Source organism: Malaclemys terrapin, chromosome 3 (assembly GCF_027887155.1).
Source record: "Malaclemys terrapin pileata isolate rMalTer1 chromosome 3, rMalTer1.hap1, whole genome shotgun sequence".
NCBI classification, from domain to species: domain Eukaryota; kingdom Metazoa; phylum Chordata; order Testudines; family Emydidae; genus Malaclemys; species Malaclemys terrapin.
The window spans coordinates 36,544,104-36,565,594 of NC_071507.1; the positions used below are offsets into that span (position 1 = coordinate 36,544,104).

Genomic DNA, 21,491 nt, shown 5'->3' on the forward strand with positions numbered 1-21,491 from the left:
AAAATAGAAAGTATTGTCTATATTTTCTGTAGTGCAGACAGTAAACTAGTTTAATATATGAAAAACTGAGCAATGTTAAATGTTTAGTAACTTAAGTTTGTACATCTTCTCTACTAAAGATAATCAAATCTTCAGTTAATGAAGAAACATGTTGTACTTGTATTTATATTCAGAATTATAATTACTAAAAGCCATAAATCATTCCAGCACTGTACTTACTTGCCCGCTAGACCACCCCCAGGTGGTAAATTTGGGATATTCTCTGCAGATAAAATGCGCATTACATGAGCAAGATCAGGCATTCCTTCCTCACCCGACTTCTCCATAATTTCTGGTATAAAACAAAAAAAGTCCTAATTATTAGTTTAAAATGAATCAGCTGCAAACAATAAAATAAAATCCAAGGTACTATTACTTTAGTATGGAAAAGATTTAAATTTCAAAATAAAAATTCTTACTTCCCCATTGTACATAAGCAACATTATTTGTATGATAGTAGGTAGGCCCAGTCAGGATTGAGGCCTGTTGCAGTAAGTGCTCTGTAAACAGAATGCATTTCCAAAATAACCAGATATACTTTACTAAAACATTTGGCAATCTGAAATTTTTGAATTGCTGTGTATGTATACATGAATTCTTTTCAGAAAATAGAACATCTCTGGTATATCCGTTAATTTACCTTAAGGACTGCTCATATGAAAAGTCAGAGCTGCTACAAGGCAAGGTCATACCACTTGCATCTATTATGAGGTATATGCAAATTACCATAAACAAAATACAGGGAGAATAAAAGCCCCTTGTGGATGGTATAGCTGGGTTTGGTTTTCCTTTTTTCGCATCTGACCAGGGTGGAGACTTGTTGGAATAAAGGAGAGAGATGTACCCTAGATGTAAACAGGTCATAGTGATTTTTAGGGCAGATCCAGAAAGCTTTGTCGTCTGTTAAGAGACTGCTCGGTGTATGTGAAAGATAGTGCTTTTAGCAAGATTAGCCTTTTAAAAGTTTTGCTATTAAGAGGATAGCTTGTGTATCAAGGCAAACTGGATAACCGTCCTTCTAGACCTTATACAAGGTATGCTGATCACTTGCACTCTGCGCATAACTACAAGAAATCCATAAATGTTTCCCAATGTTCTGGTATAGGAAAGGACAGCTTCTCTTCAGATTTCTTTAGTTGGAAGGAATTCCTTTTTGGGGTATGCCTACATTATCTGTCTCCATAGCAGTAGCCTGGTGCACTAGGCTTTGTCTTATCTTCCTAAGAATTGTGCTTTTTGTGGAAAGGAGGAGAACATAAGAATGCAATTTTACCTTCTTCTGAAAAAAGATTTCTTGGATCAATGTTGCTTGATTTTCTTGAACCCACTGAAGGAGGCCACAAAAGTCCCAAAGGAGATCAGATAGGTGAGTGAGGCTTCCACAAAGAGTGTGAGGGGCTGGTAGGTGTCCTCAGAAGGGAAAGATACAAAGGGGGACGGACAGACACCCAAACAGCTCATGCATCTTCTGCTTTCTGTTGAGCTTGGAGAACAGTGCTGTCCCACCAAAGACTCGGCATTGCTGCACCTGGCAGGTTGAAAATTTGTTCCAACAACAGGAGGGAACCTGATGGGGTCTGGGATACAGTTTGGAGCCCTACTGAGCACTGCTGTTTCAAGGAATGGGAGATCAGTACAGGCAGAAAGAATACTAGTGGAAGCAGACTAAGCTACGTTGGGGAGACCGATCAAACAAAGTGGCCACTGTATCTGGAGACTCGGCAGATTGACAAACCCTACTCAAGCCACTCTTTAGCTGGGAAATGCTTGTAGCTGGTAACAGACAATACACAACTGCTGCTGCAGCTCACTGAAGAATTCCACCACTGTGAATTAATATGGAGAAGAAGAAACTGCTGACCAGAAACTGGGTCCCACAGATGTGGAATAGGACCCAGGAGTGAAGGCAGCAGAAAAAAGAAGAACCCAAGAAAAATATTCAAAGTGATTAGATGAGAAAAACTATTGAAGGTGTTAGTTTGCTGCTGGAGGCAGCAAAACTGGCATTTAAATTCCAGCCCTGGATTTTAAAAGGCAAAGCTAGTGCCTAGAAAAGATACATTTGTATATACTTCTCTCCATATAGGAACTGGCAAGATTCTGCCAAGAGCAGAAGTGGCTCTGGACTGTCAGAGGAACACTTCAAGGGAACAGAAGAGACAGTATGAAAAAACAGAGCACATATATAAATAAATACTCCAACCATAAAAAATGGTTATATAGTAGACAAGAAAAAAATTATACCAAGCTACTATCTTCAAAGATATTTAGAAAAATCCTAAAAACAAAAACTGTACTACTGATTACACAAGTATAATGAGGTGGCAAGGTTTTGCTGTTGGCCTCACTTTTAGGGGCTTCTGGAAAATGCTCCTTGATTCCTGTTTGCCCACTGTGGCTCTTGTCTCTTATTAAATACCAAAGGAGATGGCAGTAGCTCACTTAGCTGAGGAATTTTAGGAACACAGACATTCTAAAATTCTATTTGTGGAATGATGTCCAATGAAATATGTTTTGTATAAAATGTTGGCAAGGGGTGAGAGCAGGCCTGGTTGGGCAAGGAGACTGGGATTGGAATGAGAAACCGGAGAAGTGAGATGGGAACAAGGAGTCAGAGGTGGGAAAGAGACTGTACTGATCCAAAGATGGGTTGGGGTCATGCTTGGAGGAATGGGCAGAAGAGTCTGTGACCAGCCGAGAACACTTCCCTCTAGAGTGGGAATGGAACCCAAGATTCCTGAAAACAACAAGGAGTCCAGTGGCACTTCTTGCGATTTTTGTGGCTACAGACTAACACGGCTACCCCCGATACAAGATTCTTGAGTTTCACCATTCCTCTACTATCAGCAAACATCTGTGAAACCCTCTGGCAAAGTGTCCCATCCCCTCTAGTGTTCGTCCACAGAGGAGGACAATCTACTACTGCTTTCAGTTCAAGTGCCAAAGGTCTGTGCAGTGAATCTAAAGATTCCCAACCCTGATACTGTCACATGATGGAATCTGTTTTTTCAGTTTGCTTTTTAAAAATGTAGGAAATTACACACACACACTATCTGAAAACAACGTTTTTCAATTTCACACTCAAGTACTCAAAAGCTAGGAAATGCCAGAATTAAGGTTGCCTGTGCAACCTCAATTTGGCCTTCTTCTATGTATGCATTATGGTACAATTTAATTAAACGATCACATATTATCTTTTCCATAGACCTGCTGCTCCATTGTTCTTTTAACGGGTTTTTGTGTGGTAGAGTATACATATGCTCTGCCACCAGATTTTTGAAGTCAGAGACTTGATATTTCCTGCCTATTTTCATGTCATGCCAAGTTCCAGATGAATTGGTAATGTACTGGATATACTAGGTTAGAAAAACTGAAGCATTTAACATTTGTAGCTATGTGTATATTAAAAGGGAACAAACAGTAATGAACTGAAAACAAACTGAATATAGATGTATAATAAATGATTAGCATATTTGAGGGAAAACACACATTTCCATTCCTCAAGAAGGAACTAAAAAAAGTTATAGTTATGATTATCTGCCAACTAATGTGCTTTAAACTGCCTAGTAGGCTTTGAACTGGACCAAGAGAAAAGTATAGTTTTGAATTAGGAGTAATTCATTATCAACCACACTAGTTTAAAAAAGTGACTGTATAAAAATGGCATCTTACTTGTAAGGGTTTTTTTTGTTTTGTTTTTTTGGTGTATTCAGAGTAAGATCCTTTCTTTGTATTCCTGCAGATCCAACCTAGCTAAGGCTGAGTAAGTTGGAATCTATTCTGTCTCGTACATCAACACTTTACTTACTGTGACACAATCATTTAAACCTATGCAACCCAAGAAAGACAATTATGTGAAATAAAAAACAAAGTATACTACTTTTAAAAACTTTTTGTAAACAAAGCCTAAAATTTGGTCCAAAAAGATGTAAGTGTTCTTTAAATCCAGAGTGTATATGCGATCAATTAAGAATATTTGTTTTGATTTACATAATAAAGACACCTATACAAGACTCTGGGCACCCTAACCCATAATTAATACTACAACAAATCCTCACCAGCAGTAAAATAAACATTCAAAAGAGAATTCTCTCAGACAGCCGGCCACCTAGCCACAAAAACAACTCATTTCCAACCGTCCTCATTTCAGGAAGTATATCTCCAGCTCTCTTCAAAAATCTTATCAAATATATCTTTTGCTGCATGCCCAAAAAGTCACAAAATACATAATATTTCAGACTAAGAGGAGCAGTAAGTTCCTGATTCTTGTAGCACTCACAGAGAATGCCGTCAACATCTTTTATAACTATGGGCTTCCAGCTGAAGTGCCTCTGCTGACCATAGCTGCAGAAGTGTGGCATAGAGAGAGAGAAGATACCTCAGACAGGAAAGAGCCAAGCCATTACTGTATAAATCCAATAGTCGAAAGCCTTTGTTTCATATATCACAAACAGAATAAAAGCCATTCCATATCATGAAAAGTATCAACAAATGACTACAAAACATACCACACTAATCAAGCCAACATTCAACTACCAGAATATGATGTGAACTAAAGTTATTCACAGCTACTATCGACTTAGAAGAAACACTCCCTTTCTTTAACTAAACAAAATAATTATCTCCCTCACACCACACTGCGTCCCTCCAAATAACTAACTCAATGTATTAAATAAAGTTGTCACGTCCCTGTTTCTTCTCCCTCTATGACCCCATCTGTAGATTTTCTTAAAAACACTTGGCAGATACACTACTATTTCTAAAAAAGTTAATATTAGCAAACATAACTAACTTCTCCCCCACCCCCTGAATAATTTGTCTCATGCACATCACTTGTTTGCCAAAGTTGGTTGGTTTGTTTTGTAAATGAATCACCCGAAGAGTTCCCGTTAAAATGAAGAAACTAAAATATTTGAGATAGTTAGCCATGTTCATCGTTGGATAAATGAATTATTGACCGTGATCCATCAAATGCAACCTTACAAATACACTTCAGAACTACTCATAGCTTGTACCTTTGGAATATGGTAGAACACACTGTAGATGTCATGATACAAGAGTAGCTTTATAAGAGTTACAGTATATAGCCCCCTTTAAAAACAATCTCAGACCCAGCTCAGAGCATAAGTGATTTCTAAGCAGTGCACTGAACACTTGAGAAAGGCATATGAAACAGTCAGATCAAATTGTAAGCACATAGGGTCACTGAACTTTACTAGTAAGCCCTAGAACAGTTTGATTTTTACAGACCACTGCATACCACACAATTTAATGATGTGTGCAAACCTAACAAGAACTTTACTCTTCACTTTTTGGGGGTTTTATATTAAAAGACTAACTGTGATTTAAGACACAAGATTATATCCACATCACCATCCTTAGCACACTAAACCACCACCAACATAAAAGTAATGTCTTGGTTATCAAACTGAGCTAATATCCCATTAAAATCTACAGAACGTTTCTGTAGTGAGTGGAAAAAAATGTCATTTCTATGAGCTTGACTTAAGTGCTTTGCTTCAGGAAGTATATTTCTCAGTCAAAAGGTCTGGTATTTTTCTAACTCACATCAGGAAAATATTTATTTAAAGCACTTTTATTGAAAGGTGCCAATAGCTCAAATATAAAAAAGAAAGTAATTTAAATTTTTATAGCCTCTTAGCTATCACAGTTTAATAGACCATGGAAGAGCTCTTTTAAAAAAAACAACACTTGGAATATTTTTAATGTGGGTATTTCATAAGTAAAACAAATGCTACATCATTCTTATTAGACATAATTAACTTTACACCACTTCTGCAATTTAAGAGACTTTATGGAGGCAGAACAAGCAGATATTAATAGAAGTGTTATAAGATTTATGTGGTGACTTAACAGAGGGGCAAAGTCAAACAGTCTTCCTTTTAGGAAACAATGTTGTTGGTTTGTTTTTTTGCAGTCTAGTGTCTTATTTCACATACTAACAGTTCTAAGATCTATTATACTTATTTGAACAGAATTATCCCATATCTTTTCTTTATAACGCTAGCTTGAAATTAAATACAATACAAAACCATACTGCTTTTACTTTTGCTGTTGAGCGCACTTTCACACAATATTTTAATTGGCAACATACATTTGCCATCCAGTACTCAATGGCAGTTTCTATCAAGTTCTTTCTTTGAGGGTGCAGATAGTATTTTAAAATTTGAAAGCACAACTACCATTGTATTGCCCCCCGTAAACACGTTAGTTTTATTAAATGTTATTTCATAAAATGACCAATGTGATTAGAAGAAATGTATCATGTTCTTTTGTGTCCATCTGGTAGGGAACAAATTCACGCATCCTAAAAGTTAATTTCCCTCCCCCTCTCCATTACATGTTCCTGTTTCATTCTCTCCTTTTCCTTCAATTCCTTTTCTTTGAAAAAAATCTTAAAACAAGAAAAACCCAAACAAGCAAAATGACAAAGCTAATATTTCCTATTCTTTACATCTTTATATTTTCTTTCCCCGTCCCATTCCCTCTCACCCCCAGAATAGATTATTCTCTTTTCCTCCATATTCCATCATACTCTGTCCCTCCTCAAACACTCACTCTCTCTTCTTAGCTCCTCCCTCTTTAACTCTTCTCAGTGGGAAGCAGAGGTCACTTTTGCTCCCATATAGAAACGGTGGACCAGTAGCTGAATGGGACCAAGTTCTTCTGATATGTAAGCAATGGTAGAAAGATGCAGTGTTAGATCTTGGATATCTGAATTCCTTCTCTGCTAGTTCCCTTTTTATTGTCTGCTCCTGACTTTTAATACCCATATGGAACACAAAAGCCCATTACAATCACATGTACAACTGCAAGTTCAAATTAGTCTGAAACTACATGCACATTTTTAACACCTAATGTTTGAAAAATCTGATTCCTCATGGCAAGAAAACCCTACACTAGTCTTCTTGTGAAATAGCACACGTAACTTAACTGTAGTTGCAATTACTTATTATGCTCTATTCTCAAAGATTAGTCCAGTTTCTTGGTACACTCTGATTACTGGTGTATCAGGAGAGCATAAAAAAAATCCACTCTGCTGGGAAGAGAGGGGAGCTTTCCCTGGTAAATGCCATTAAATTCTGTAAGACCAAAATTTTTTTTTTTTAAAACAAACAACAAAAAATATATTTAGTCCTTATGGTTGCAATGAATCTTGAAAATATTAACTTAGTATAAACTGATGCTGTGTATTCTTAAGCCTGCAGACGAACAGCTCACAGGATCTCTGATGTTACTCAATTTTGTCACACTGAAGCAGAGTAAAAGCTGACCAAAGTCTTGTCAGTTATCATTGCTGATATTGAGAATCCTGTGCCAAGCAGTGAATTGAAAATATCCGTTTTTTCTCTGCTGTAACTTTAAGAAGCTACCTTTTCCTTCAAATTCCACGTTTATTTTATTCAACTACTCGATCATGTCTCGTATCAAAAGGACTGTTAATTAAAAATACTGGTTGAACGATGAAGATACCACTTCCCAATTCTTCATTCCAAAGAACAAAATAGTACTCCTACTGCAATCCAATGGACCACCACCACCTCTCAAAGATCAAAGACCTTAGATTATTGAGTGGACTCATGTACTTCAGTTGACAACTAAGTAATTTCTTTTAAAATAAGGTCAGCTATATTTCACTCTGTTTGGATAGGCAAATCTTTATGTATCTATATGCTACTCTGAGGCCTGATCTAGCAAAGCACTTAAGCACATGACTAACTTAAGCACATGAGTAGTTCCACTGGCATCAATGGGATGAGTCATGTGATGAAAGTTAGGCACATGTTTAAGTACCTTTCTGAATTTGGGCCTGAAAACAATCAATACAATCACAGTGATTGTGATCACGGGAAGACACAGTCTTATTGACCATTATAACAGGGCATGAGTACATCAAGAATATACCTACATAAAAAATACTAATAAAAAAAATCAACTAGGAAGCAGGAAGTCAAACAAAAAGAGTGGGTCGCCTGGCACTGTCCCACCAGCAACACAACTCTTCCATTTAACAGGCTGGGACTATAAAGTGTATTAGATTGCAAAATCAACTAAATGACTTCACAAATTACCAATTCTTGCACTCTATTCTCCAAAGTGCATTCTATCCAAAAATGCATGCAAAACTGTTGAGAGCAATTAGCCCTCTTCTGATGTTTTCTTAAAAAGAGGCTCCTTCTCATTTACAAAGCTGCTACTTTTTTTTTTAAATATTCAACCAATTTTTCCAAACTTGACACCAAACATATTCCTCGTTGAAGAGTAAAACATGTCACGACGTAAATGTTAAAGACAATTATATAAGTTATCTGGACACAACAGATGCAATGGAGTCAAACAATTTTTTCAACAGAAACAGTTTTCCCACACTCAGATAGCAAACAAACCATCTAAAGTGTCCACTTCAAGCACCCACAAAATGTCTACTTCTGTCCTATAAATATTTGATGAAAAAATTTAATAGTAAAATTATAGGCTGCCAATCTCTTAAACCAGAATTCAGCCACTTTATTAAGGAAACAACAGACATATGTCAAAAGGCTAGAGAGATAATGAATTTATTGAGGACAGATGAAATATGCTGGGAGAAAAATAGGGAGGGGAAATATTGTGAGTTCTTCTGCTTTGTCTTCTGTTTTCTTTACTTGCTTCTATTCTTGATATAAATTTCTTGACTACTAACTCTCATTCCTTGTCAAATGTATGTCATTTAAAGGTCTTATACTTTATCCAACGTACAGAACATTGAATGGCAGGGGGAACTCCTGTGGGAAAACCAAAAACAACTGAAATAATATGACTAACAAATGTCTGGGTAACTTATTTCTGTTGAATACTCTGGCTTACCAGTCATTTACATTTTGAGTTATTTCAAAATAGTATTAGATCAAAAGGAATATTCCCCTATATTTGACCCCTATATATAAAATAAAGGTCAAAATCTGAATTATATAGATTTCTGTCCAAAATTAGATTTGGTGGACTATTATAAACAAAAAGCAGTAGCTTATAATAGTAGTAGATTTCCCAGATCATTTCAAAAATCAACCCCCTCAAACTAACTAGAACTTATCTGATAGGCCACCCATTAAACTTTTCAGTAATCTGCATTTACAAAAGCTGCCCTGTTTTTACTGTACTATGTATTTCATAGCTACTTTGGGTATGTCTTCATTACCAGCCGGATTTGGCAGGCAGCGATCAATCCAGCGGGAATCCATTTATTGCGTCTAGTCTAGATCCCCGAGCGCTCTTCCATCGACTCCTGTACTCCAGCTCGGCAAGAGGCGTAGGCAGAGTCGACGGGGGAGCAGCAGCAGTCAACTCACCGTAGTGAAGACACCGCAGTAAATAGATCTAAGTGCATCAACTTCAGCTACATTATTCACGTAGCTGAAGTTGCGTAACTTAGATCGACACCACCCCACAGTGTAGACCAGGCCTCAGCATAATCAGAAACAGACACCAAAGAAACTGGGAAAAGCAAAGTAGCATGAGAAAATTTGTGACAATGATGGGTGTGGGTGGCTTTCTCAGAGTCTGTTAACAGTTTGTATGTTCACTTATTCAACAGACACACACTTAATGAAATGTATTTTATCTTAAAATAGATCATCTAGAAAGCCAAAGAATTTACGCCAAACATTTTCAAGGAAATATGCCGAAAGTTAGCATTTCAGAAGTCACCATTATCTACCATTAAACTCAGCGGGAGCTGCAAATACTCACTACCCCTGAAAAAAAAAATCAGACCACCTATTAAGATACCTATTAAGATACCCAAGTTAGCAAAGAACATAAAGCCTGAACTCAACCCTAAGTACACGAGTAGCCTCACTGAAGTCTATGGGACTACTAAACCACATGCTTAAGTGCCTTCCTGACTCAGGGCCTCAAGGCACCAAAAATAATTTTTAAAAATATCAGGGTCTTGGATCATCAGCTATTCCACCATGAACGTATTATTAAATATTAAGACACTAATGCACATAAGAAAAGTTTAGTTTAGACCCACTTCTATATTTTACTATATAATTCTGTATATAACTGTGGGCAACAAGAATACTAAGTGAAGTAATTTTCTTAGAAAGAATGATATTTTCACAAATAAGGTTTAACTAACTTTGCAAAATTCTAAGCAAGTGAATGCTTAATAATAATGTTTATTGTGCACTTCTACAGCAAGTTTCATTCAAGGATCTCAATGCATTTTAAAACAAATCTCAAAACATTCCTAAAAAGTAATAGTACCTCTGCATTACAGATAAGGAAACTTAAGGATGAAGAAGTTAGGTGATTTGCACAAGGTAACAGTGGTAAGGCCAGGCATATGGTCTAACCACTAGAAAATGCTGTGTCCTGTACAGTACTGTAGTAGGTATACAATAAATTGTGAACAGTTAGTAGTATGCTTTTCTTTTAGATATTTTCAGGAGTCTGAGAAGAATCACTCTCCTTAATAGCTAAAATAAAAAAATCACGACAGTTATCTCTAGCCCTATTTATTATTTTTATTTGGATTTTTACTATTCTACATACAATAAAAAGCATGTCCATCCAATGATCCTAGCACCCTTGACAGTATTTTTAAAATACATTGAATAGACCCACCATCAGTTTCCCCAGATCAAGCTAAATAATGCAGCAATAGAATAATAAAAACAAGAACTAAAGCAACATCCACCAGACTCCTACATCACCATTACCCATCTTTATCCAACACCCATCTCCAAACAGAAAAGCACACCCTGAAAGCTAACATTACTTGGGTTCTCATGGGTCTGGAAAGGACACAAGTTTCACAAGTCCAGGGCTCTAGTGGCGAACATCTTGCCAATCATGCCTTCTCTCATACAGAAAGGGCTTCAGTTCAGGCATCTCCAGTAACCTGAACTATAGCAATATACAATGGGCTGACAGAGGTGAACTCTTAAGCAGGTAGGTCCCAGGCCATTTAGGTTTTACAGGTCAGAACCAACATCTTAAAATCAATCCTGAAACTAACAGGCAGTCAGTGCAGATTGTAGAGCACAGCACTGATAAGCTTGTGGCAGGAAACACTACTTAACAAGCAGGCTACTGAATTCTGCACTAGCTGCAGTTTCCAAATAGATCTAAGAAGCAGTCTCACAGTCTAATCCAAAGGCTGGCTGAGAGTTGCAAAGTCTGCATCTAAAAGAAACTGGAACAGGCCTCCCAACTATCCAAAGTCTGACTTGATGTGGCTGCTACCTGATCAGCCAGTAGCAGACACAACTCTAATCAGACCACAGATTGTGAAACTGGTCAACAAAAAGAAGGCACATAATTACAGAAAGACCAACATAACCCACCACCATCTCTCCCAGTTGCTTTCCCCAACCAACCGATCTCATCTCAGTCTTATCTGGATTGGACCTCAGACAGGTAGCCCTGATTTCTACCTACACTGTCCCCCAAAACTCTGAGTAATGCAACTGACAGCTTTAGCCAAGTCAGCGAAGATGGAGCTATAAAGCTCCATCGTCAACGTACTGAAGACACTCAACTCTTGCTACTCACTAATCCTTCCAACAGTCATGCAAATATTAAGCAAGAGGGGTGATGAGGGAAACTGTCAGAAACCCAAATGAAAGTGCCCTCAGTGAACAGCAATTGCATACCACCACCTGCAGAGCACTCACCAAAGTCAGACTGAAACCATCCAAAAGCAGCCCCAATTCATTCCTGTGGTGGTTTTGCAAATGAGTCAATGCCAACTTGTAGTAAACAGTATCCAAGGCAGATGACATATTTGATAATATCATCATGAACATCTGATCTTCATCTATCACCAACAGGAGTGTCTGTGCCATACTTAGCTCAGCAACAAGACAGACAAGGGTCAAAGAGATGAGAGGCCACTAGATACTGTGAGAGTTGTCTTACCACAGCCTTTTTACATAATCTTAACCAAAAATACAAGATTCAGTAAAGAAGCAATAGTTGGTAAGATAGCATCAAGCAATGGACTTCTGGAATTAAGAGCACTGTGAAGGATAAGAAAAAAAAACTGAGCCAGCAAGCCACTTTTACATATGCAGTGTCACCTTCAGAAATCTGCATCTACAGAGAGAGAGGAACTTTACTGAAGTCTCTAGATTGGTAGAAATTAACAAAGACACTGATTGATAGGGTTCTGCATGCAGATATCCATACACTCACATGCTTATACATACACATATAACAGAGTATTTGCACTTGGCGCACACTTAAACCCTTCAGGAAAATATTATGCACTCGTGCATACAGTTGTTTTCAGTCGTTCAGTCATAAATCCTCTTTTTCTTCCCTTTTTTTAAATTAAAGTCTTAGCAAAGCATGCATTTTTCACCGAGGACTATTTATATGCTAACTTCAAAGTTTTAAAATAAAAAAATTGGTTGAATTATTTAAACATTAAAAGGGCCTGAACAATTTTTAGTACACGAAAAGCTTATTTCACAATAACTAAAAAACAACAGCTTTCCTTCAAACCTTGGGGGGAGGGGGAGCAAAAACAAAAAAAAACCAAAAACACCTATGGGTTGAAATGAAACATTAGAAATAGAGTCTAAAAGAGTAAATCAAAAGTGCCATCGCAACCCTAAATACAGAATAAGTTGTTAGCATGATATTACAATATACCCCGATATAATGCGACCCGATATAACACGAATTTGGATATAACGCGGTAAAGCAGCGCTCCGGGGGAACTCACGTATAGATTAAGGAAGAGATATTGGGTATGTCAGGGTTAGCTAACCCCAAATAACTTTTAACCCTTTTTCTAATTTTGGAAATCCATAGAGTTTTATCTACTTACATCAGGTCTGAATTTGGCACAGCATCATTTAAAACTTGAGAACCATTAGGTTTTTAAGCTTATGAAGACAGCAGCATTTTTAATACACAAAGTGGTTTTCCTACCTTCGACCCGTGATTCCAGGTGCTTATCCAGCTCAGCATCCTTTTTCATTGCCTCATCTGAGACCTTGGGGGCATTTGAAAAACAAACTAGCACAATACTCATGTTATCACGACTTCCCTATATAGTGGAGAGAAAAAAACAAGTACATGAGACGGATCCTTAGTTTTAAAGCTCTTGCCTTCCTTGCTATTAATCACTCTAGCTTGTTCTAAGATAGATATTATAATGAACCATTGTTAACACAATTACTTTATTGCACATTTGTAACATGTTAATTAGCTGCAATATATTTCATGTAGAAAAAGATTATTTTATAGTCTTGAAATGTTATAGATTATCTTACAATTAATAATAAATATATAATTAAGCATTTCTTCACTTGTTTAAAAGATAACAACAAAAAGATCACCAGTTAAAATGAAGAAATTGTTTAACTGTTACCCAAACGAATAACAAATTAAAAAAGCTAATATTTTATTCTATGAAAATACTCAGGTGAGACATTACAGCTCATTCCAAATATATTCATTCATCTGAATTCTATTTGTGTCACTGCCTAAATTGCATTTCACTTTGATGCTATGAAGTTCCAGAAATGAATAAGATCACTTATATGGCCAAGAACCAACATAACGTTATGTTTCTCTATCCACCTCCCCAGGTCAGCCACTAATATATAGTTAATCTGGAACACATAATTTTCTTGCAAATTATGCAAAACTACAAATTTTTAATATCAATTTAATCTCCCACTTGGAAATTTTTACATATTTCCAGCTGATATTACAGTTCAACACATACTGTGCGAACACATCAATACTACTTTCTGTCAGAATCTCTCTCTTGTACCTCACTTTTTGCTCAGTAGTAATTTGCAAAACTATAACCCTAGCCCTAATTTAATTTACTACTGTACACCCATTCCCAGAGTGTATACTAATTCCCTGATTAATCAAAAGTTTGGTCTTTCCTCCCTCGGCCTGCCATGTTTGTATAAGCTTAATTGAAACTCTTGATGCTGTAGTCTGAGGAGCTTGTAACGGAGTTTAGTAAGGACTGGAAGAAGAATAGGTATCCTAGCTGCTTCTATATAGCATAAGGATTTGAAAGAGGGTTTTAAGAAATTATTCATTCTTGCACTGCAAATCTGGAGAGAATATTGTGACAACCACCAATAACCAAACGAATATGGTAAACCCAGGGTTACTGGTCCTTATGTAGCCTTTTTTGTTCAGACCTACACCGGGTGCAGTTCCTAGCACCCATCATCACACCCACTCTCCTGCAGGAGCACAATAGGACTCTGGAGTAGGGAGAATACCATAGTAGAAAGGGCTTTGTTTTTAAAGTTTCCTTCTGCACCAGGCCTAAAAGGATTCTCACCTTTCGCAGTCAATAAAAGATAGTCGTTGGGACTCAAAAAATTCCCTCCTCTTCCAGAGTTGCGGAACATTGAGGCTAAAACTTCAAATTCAACTCCAATCTTGCAAGTGGTATGAACTTGTTCACATGGAATTTGGACATCAGTGCCCTATATTGAATCTGCCTATATGGAGCTCAGTGCAAGATCAGGGCTCAATTAAGCATTAAGTATATTATAGAAGTCCTGCCACATGCACAAGACTTGCAGATGTTGTTGGTTGGAAAAACAGCAGCACATTCAAGCGAAGCTTACAGTGTGTGCTGCAGGCTACAATGCAACCATGAAGAATTCTCTGGGCAACAAGAAGGAAGTGCAAGCTATTTGCATTACCTGAATTACAACCAGAGAGAAGTGAAATTCTTCTTTGTAACTGGTATTGTATTCATCTAAACAAAGATCAACAATTGTATAACAACTTGTAGGAAAAATAGTTACATACCTTATGTAAACAAGTATCGACCACCCAATTGCACACTTTTTCCAGGTCATCTGATACTTCAAGCCTAGACTTAACAAATTCACAGAGCTCTTCATTGCTCATAACATCCCAGATTCCATCACAAGCTAAGATGATAAATTCATCCTCTTCTGCTCTTAAAATTTCATAAACCTCAGGCTCTGGAGAAACAAGCTGTTCTGTAGGGCCTTTGCCATCAACACATTTGTAGTCATAGTCGCCCAGAGCTCGAGAAACTGCCAATGAACCATTAACACGCTGAATCATTACACTACCTCCTGCATTCTGGATTCGCTCCTTCTCCCTTGGGTTGCAAGGTTTGTGATCCTGTGTTGAAAAACACACTTGTCCATTTCTATAGAGAACAGCACGCGAATCACCACAGTTGATAAAGTATATATGCTCACGTGAAATCATAACTCCCACTGCTGTTGAGCCACTCCTGTCCATTCCATTTCTGAGGTCAGAAAAATTACGCATATATTCATCAATTTTCAAAAAGCCAGTTCTGATTCCACTCTTGACATTTTCCACTGAAGGCTCAAGAGCTGATCCTGGTTTTTCTGACGCCCTAAAATCATCATTGTTGGTGATGTGTTCTAATAAATGTGTTGAACAGTAATTTGCCACACGAGATCCTGCATGACCATCATAGACAGCAAAAAAGGACCAGTCCTCTAGGCCATGGGGAATACCTACAACAGCTGTGTGAGCATCTTCCATTTCCACTCTCCATCCCTGCATACTGCTGAGGCCATAACGCAAGCCGTTCCCTGTACCATGAGCATTATGTTTATCAGTTTTTGGTTTATCCAAGAATGCACCCATGTTTACTTAATATTGAATCTGGAAAACAAAAGAAAAATCTTATTTATAAATCTATTATCCCACAAAAATCTTGTACAGCAATTTGTCAAACAATTCATATACAATTTTCTTACAGTACAGTCAGTGAATTACTGTATAACGAAGTGTGTACAACAAAGTATGCATTTTTATTCAGGTTAGCTATGGGGGGAAAATAAGATCAGTATCAATTTTTTTTAAATGTGATCCTGCCGAATTAGACATTTTTGGTAGCTTACCCGCCACTGCCCTCAAGGGGGGAAGAGGGCTTATTTTTGTCTTAGGAACATTTCATGCTCACTTACATTTATAAATGAAGGTGTCCTTCACATGGAAGGAGCAGTTTTGCTGCCTCTGTAGTACCTTTCTCCCCAGTCCATGTCCCTCCAATTCCATAAAAGTTACCAGGAAAAAATAGTACAGCCTCTCACTAATTTTTCTCCATAGTTTCCCAGAAGCTGTCCAGTGTAGGGGAGTCCTGGATAGCGCTGAGGAAGTGAAGTAACATTGGTAGGGAGAGGCCGGCCTGCTACTGGAACACTGAGTTTGGGGGCAACTTTTCCAAGAGGAGTTTGAGGACAAATCCTTCTCCCTCACCCACCAGCAAGATGATGGGGGTAATTTCCAGAAGAGAATCTTCAGAAAAGCCCCTCTTAAACAAAAGTCTGGGAACAATCTGGCCTCCTGTTTGTGTAAGCAGTTCCAATTTTTAACTTTTCCAAAACACATTTCTTAAACTAATTTTGGATGCAATTTAAAATTCAAAAATATATATTTGCCTAAATTAAAATTATCATACTGCAAATAAATCACACCATTCACAGTTCTAGGAAAAATCAAGAACTACCAAACAAATACAGTTCTTCCGTTCCAATTAAAGACCTATTTAAAATAAAATAACTAAATGGATATAAGGACAGCAACCTTTTAAGATCATGACAGATAATTTACTCCAAATAATGAACTTGCAGTTCACACACATTCATTTTAAACAATATCCTTTACTGGTCTTATTTTAGATAGAAGTCGTATCTTTCTGATTATCACAATGATTTTTAATGCTGTACTGAGAAACAACATTAATTACACTGCTCTACAGCCAAAATGCTTCTGAAATAAATGTAGTCAAACTTTACTAATTCTGGGTCACTGAGAACGAAAATGATGCTTAAAATTGTTGATTGGCTCTAGTTTTCAAGATATGCTATTGGGTCAGTATATATGACCCTTGACTTGGGAATGGTGGAGGATAAGTCAGTTATAAAGGGAAGGGATCTCAATTTAAACCAGAAATGACTAAAATACATCTTTGACTGGATCTATGAATAAATCTATGACTGGGTTTGGACAGCACTTGCTTTTTTGGGCAAAACAATGAATGATGCAATCTGAAGCTGGTATTGCATCATACATGATATGAATTGCATCATGTTATTCCTAGAAGTCATGGATGATGCAATCATAACGAAGCTTACATCACTCTGCTGAACAAATTGCCCTATATCAGCTCTAGAAATCATACAGTGTCGTGCTCTCTTATTTGTCAGTGTCTGATTTTGCAAAGGGACACATTTCTGTTTAGCCAAAGTGAGCAGAGATGCCTCGTACTTGTGTAAACAGTGCAGATAACTTCTGCTATGTTTGTGGTGAAGTGACTTTTGCATCACAAAAGTGCAGTATAACCACTATGGTTAAGAAAGCCTATCACCTTTATTTTGGCTGCAAAATTGGAGATCAGGACAAGAGGTGGGCCCCACACATATGCTGCAACACTTGTGCAACCAATCTTCGTCAGTGGTTGAAAGGAAAAGGAAATCTATGCCTTTTGCAGTGCCAATGATTTAGAGAGACCCAACAGATCATACCAGCAATTGTTACTTCTGCATGGTGCCTCCAGTTGCGAAAGGTGTGTCAAAGAAGAAAAAGTGGACTGGCAAGGAAAAGACGGCATGGAAAGCCTTCCAGTTAGTGGCAATAAATTTTTTCGGAAACAACAAGGCAGACAACTACAGGTTGTTGGTGGAAAACCTCCTAAAGGCATACAAAAGTCTTGGTTGCAACATGTCACTAAAGATACATTTTTTGCACTCTCATCTAGATTTTTTTCCACCGAACTGCGGAGCAGTGAGCGACGAGCACGGTGAGCGATTTCACCAGGACATTGCAACAATGGAGAAACGCCTTTTGTTTCATAATAAATTTTATTTATATAACCCTTTTGCTGATTTTTAAAGTGTTACATAAACAGGACAGGTGAAATATTATCATGTAAAGCAACCATAAACACATGGTTTACAATTTATGATTAAAACTCTACTATCTACACAATATACATAGACATAAAATGTAAAAACTTAAATATCTTAGAAACAGTAGCCAATCAGTTGTTTTAACTGTCATTTTTGAATTCAGCACATCAAAATACCTAATAAATAGCACATTTTATCTCTGAAGCAGACGACTTCTCAAAAATTGTACACCAGTGTTATTGTTCTAGTTTTATGCTGTATTATCTTGGTTTATATGTTTCTTTTCCAAGTCATTTCAGTTCTCTTTTGTATTACCATTCCCTTTAGCATAAAAGTTTCAAGTTCAACTAAGGGTCAAGCCAGAGTTGATAGAAACTGGTATGACTAAATGACATAATTCAGCTCCACCCTTTTCTTAAATAGTCTATACAGTCCTGAGGCAGATACCGTCAGATTTGAAAAACAGACAGATCAAAGCAGAGTTTTCTGTAATCACCCCTGAGGGCCCAGGTGCACAATGGCAGAATATCTACTGTAGAAAGGAATGTGAACGGAGGGGAAATTTACAATAAGCAATATCCATGTTCAAGCTCTAATTCAAAGGTTAAAAGTGCCATGCACACCTTTTTTTTGTTGTTGGTTTGTTTTTTTGTCATTCATGTTCTCCTCTCTCATTCTAGGACTAGATTATCCTGTGGTGCAAGGCAGGAACATGACCCTGCCAGTATTATATTATTAAACCTTTAAGATACACCTAGGCCTCTCCTTTTAATTACATAATCCTCATATATATTGCATATCAAAAACTTCTCAGCTAATTTTTTTTCATTAAGCAGGGTACTGGAAGCTACTGATATTAAAAAAGTAAGTATGACATTCAGTAGTATTGTGACAATTTCAGACTAGACATTTTAAGTGATTAATTTCTGTGTTCTGTCCTCCATATTATAAAAGACATGCCTGGTAATTTAAAAAGAACCCTCCCCCTCAGATACTATCTTAATTTTATGTAATAAATACCTTATGTATTCTAACCACTCCAGTTGTAACAAAGAAGTGAGGCCCTGTGAGCTACTGAACTGCCTAAAATGTCAGATATCAGGGGGTAGCCGTGTTAGTCTGTATCTACAAAAACAACAAGGAGTCTGGTGGCACCTTAAAGACTAACAGATTTATTTGGGCATAAGCTTTCGTGGGTAAAAACCTCACTTCTTCGGATGCATAGAGTGAAAGTTACAGATGCAGGCATTATATACTGACACGTGGAGAGAGCAGGGAGTTACTTCGCAAGTGCAGAACCAGTGTTGACAGGGCCAATTCAATCAGGGTGGATGTAGTCCACTCCCAATAATAGACGAGGAGGTGTCAATTCCAGGAGAGGAAAAGCTGCTTCTGTAATGAGCCAGCCACTCCCAGTCCCTATTCAAACCCAGATTAATGGTGTTAAATTTGCAAATGAATTTTAGTTCTGCTGTTTCTCTTTGAAGTCTGTTTCTGAAGTTTTTTTGTTCAATGATAGTGACTTTTAAATCTGTAATAGAATGACCAGGGAGATTGAAGTGTTCACTTGCTGGCTTATGTATGTTACCATTCCTGATGTCCGATTTGTGTCCATTTATTCTTTTGCGGAGGGACTGTCCGGTTTGGCCAATGTGCATGGCAGAGGGGCATTGCTGGCACATGATGGCATATATAACATTAGTGGATGTGCAGGTAAATGAGCCCTTGATGGTGTGGCGGATGTGGTTGGTCCTCTGATGGTGTCGCCAGAGTAGATATGGGGACAGAGTAGGCAACAAGGTTTGCTACAGGGATTGGTTCCTGGGTTGGTGTTTCGGTGGTGTGGTGTGTAGTTGCTGGTGAGTATTTGCTTCAGGTTGGGGGGTTGTCTGTAAGCAAGGACTGGCCTGCCTCCTAAGGTCTGTGAGAGTGAAGGATCATTTTCCAGGATAGGTTGTAGATCATGGATAATGCGCTGGAGAGGTTTTAGCTGGGGGCTGTATGTGATGGCCAGTGGTGTTCTGTTATTGTCCTTGTTGGGCCTGTCCTGTAGTAGGTGATTTCTGGGTACCCGTCTTGCTCTGTCAATCTGTTTCCTCACTTCCCCAGGTGGGTATTGTAGTTTTACGAATGCTTGATAAAGATCTTGTAGGTGTTTGTCTCTGTCTGAGGGGTCGGAGCAAATTCGGTTGTATCTTAGGGCTTGGCTGTAGACAATGGATCGTGTGATGTGTCTTGGATGGAAGCTGGAGGCATGTAGGTAAGTATAGTGGTCAGTAGATTTCCGGTATAGGGTGGTGTTTATGTGATCATCACTTATTTGCACTGTGGTGTCCAGGAAGTGGATCTCTTGTGTGGACTGGTCCAGGCTGAGTTTGATGGTGGGGTGGAAATTGTTGAAGTCCAGGTGGAATTCTTCAAGGGCCTCCTTTCTGTGGGTCCATATGATGAAGATGTCATCAATGTAGCGCAAGTAGAGGAGGAGCACTAGGGGACGAAAGCTGAGGAAGCATTGTTCTAAGTCAGCCATAAAAATGTTGGCATACTGTGGGGCCATGCGGGTACCCAAAGCAGTGACTTGAAGGTATAAGTTGTCCCCAAATCTGAAGTGGTTGTGGGTGAGGACAAAGTCACAAAGCTCAGCCACCAGGCGTGCTGTGGCCTCATCAGGGATATTGTTCCTGACAGCTTGTAGTCCATCCTCATGTGGAATATTGGTGTAAAGTGCTTCTACATCCATGGTGGCCAGGATGATGTTTTCAGGAAGAACACCAATGCATTGTAGTTTCCTCAGAAAGTCGGTGGTGTCTCGAAGATAGCTGGGAGTGCTGGTAGCTTAGGGTCTGAGGAGAGAGTCCAAATAGCCAGATAATCCTGCTGTAAGAGTGCCAGTGCCTGAGATGATGGGGCGTCCAGGGTTTCTGGGTTTATGGATCTTTGGTAGCAGATAGAATACCCCTGGTCGGGGTTCTGGGGGTGTGTCCATGTAGATTTGTTCCCGTACTGTAGCTGGAAATTTCTTGAGCAGATGGTGTAGTTTCTTTTGGTATTCCTCAGTAGGATCAGAGGATAGTGGCCTGTAGAATGTGGTCTTGGAGAGTTGCCTGGCAGCCTCCTGTTCATAATCCGACCTGTTCATTATGACTACAGCACCTCCTTTGTCAGCCCCTTTGATGATAATGTCAGAGTTGTTTCTGAGGTTGTGGATGGCATTGCGTTCTGTACGGCTGAGGTTATGGGACAAGTGATGTTGTTTGTACACAATTTCAGCCTGTGCACGTCTGCGGAAGCACTCTATGTAGAGGTCCAGTCTGTCATTTCGACCGTCAGGAGGAGTCCACGCAGAGTTCTTCTTCTTGTAGTGTTGGTAGGAGGGTTCCTGTGGGTCAGTGCACTATTCAGTGGTGCGTTGAAAATATTCCTTGAGTCAGAGATGACAAAAGTAGGCTTCCAGATCACCGCAGAACTGTATCGTGTTCGTGGGGACGGTGGGACAGAAAGAGAGTCACCGAGATAGGAAAGACTCTT

The 21,491-nt window shown here is 38.4% G+C and overlaps 1 protein-coding gene across 3 annotated transcripts in view; it reads right to left on the minus strand.

Annotated features, from left to right (window-relative positions):
• Window positions 1–21,491, minus strand: part of PPM1B (protein phosphatase, Mg2+/Mn2+ dependent 1B) — a 119,402-nt gene that overhangs the window by 12,122 nt on the left and 85,789 nt on the right. For all 3 annotated transcript variants that reach the window (XM_054021616.1, XM_054021615.1, XM_054021614.1), the window contains 3 exons: window positions 14,851–15,714; window positions 12,988–13,105; window positions 220–331 (listed from right to left, as the gene is read on the minus strand). In XM_054021616.1, the coding sequence (XP_053877591.1) occupies window positions 220–331; window positions 12,988–13,105; window positions 14,851–15,696 (1,076 nt within the window). In that variant the 5' untranslated portion in view covers window positions 15,697–15,714. The remainder of the gene's footprint in view (window positions 1–219; window positions 332–12,987; window positions 13,106–14,850; window positions 15,715–21,491) is intronic.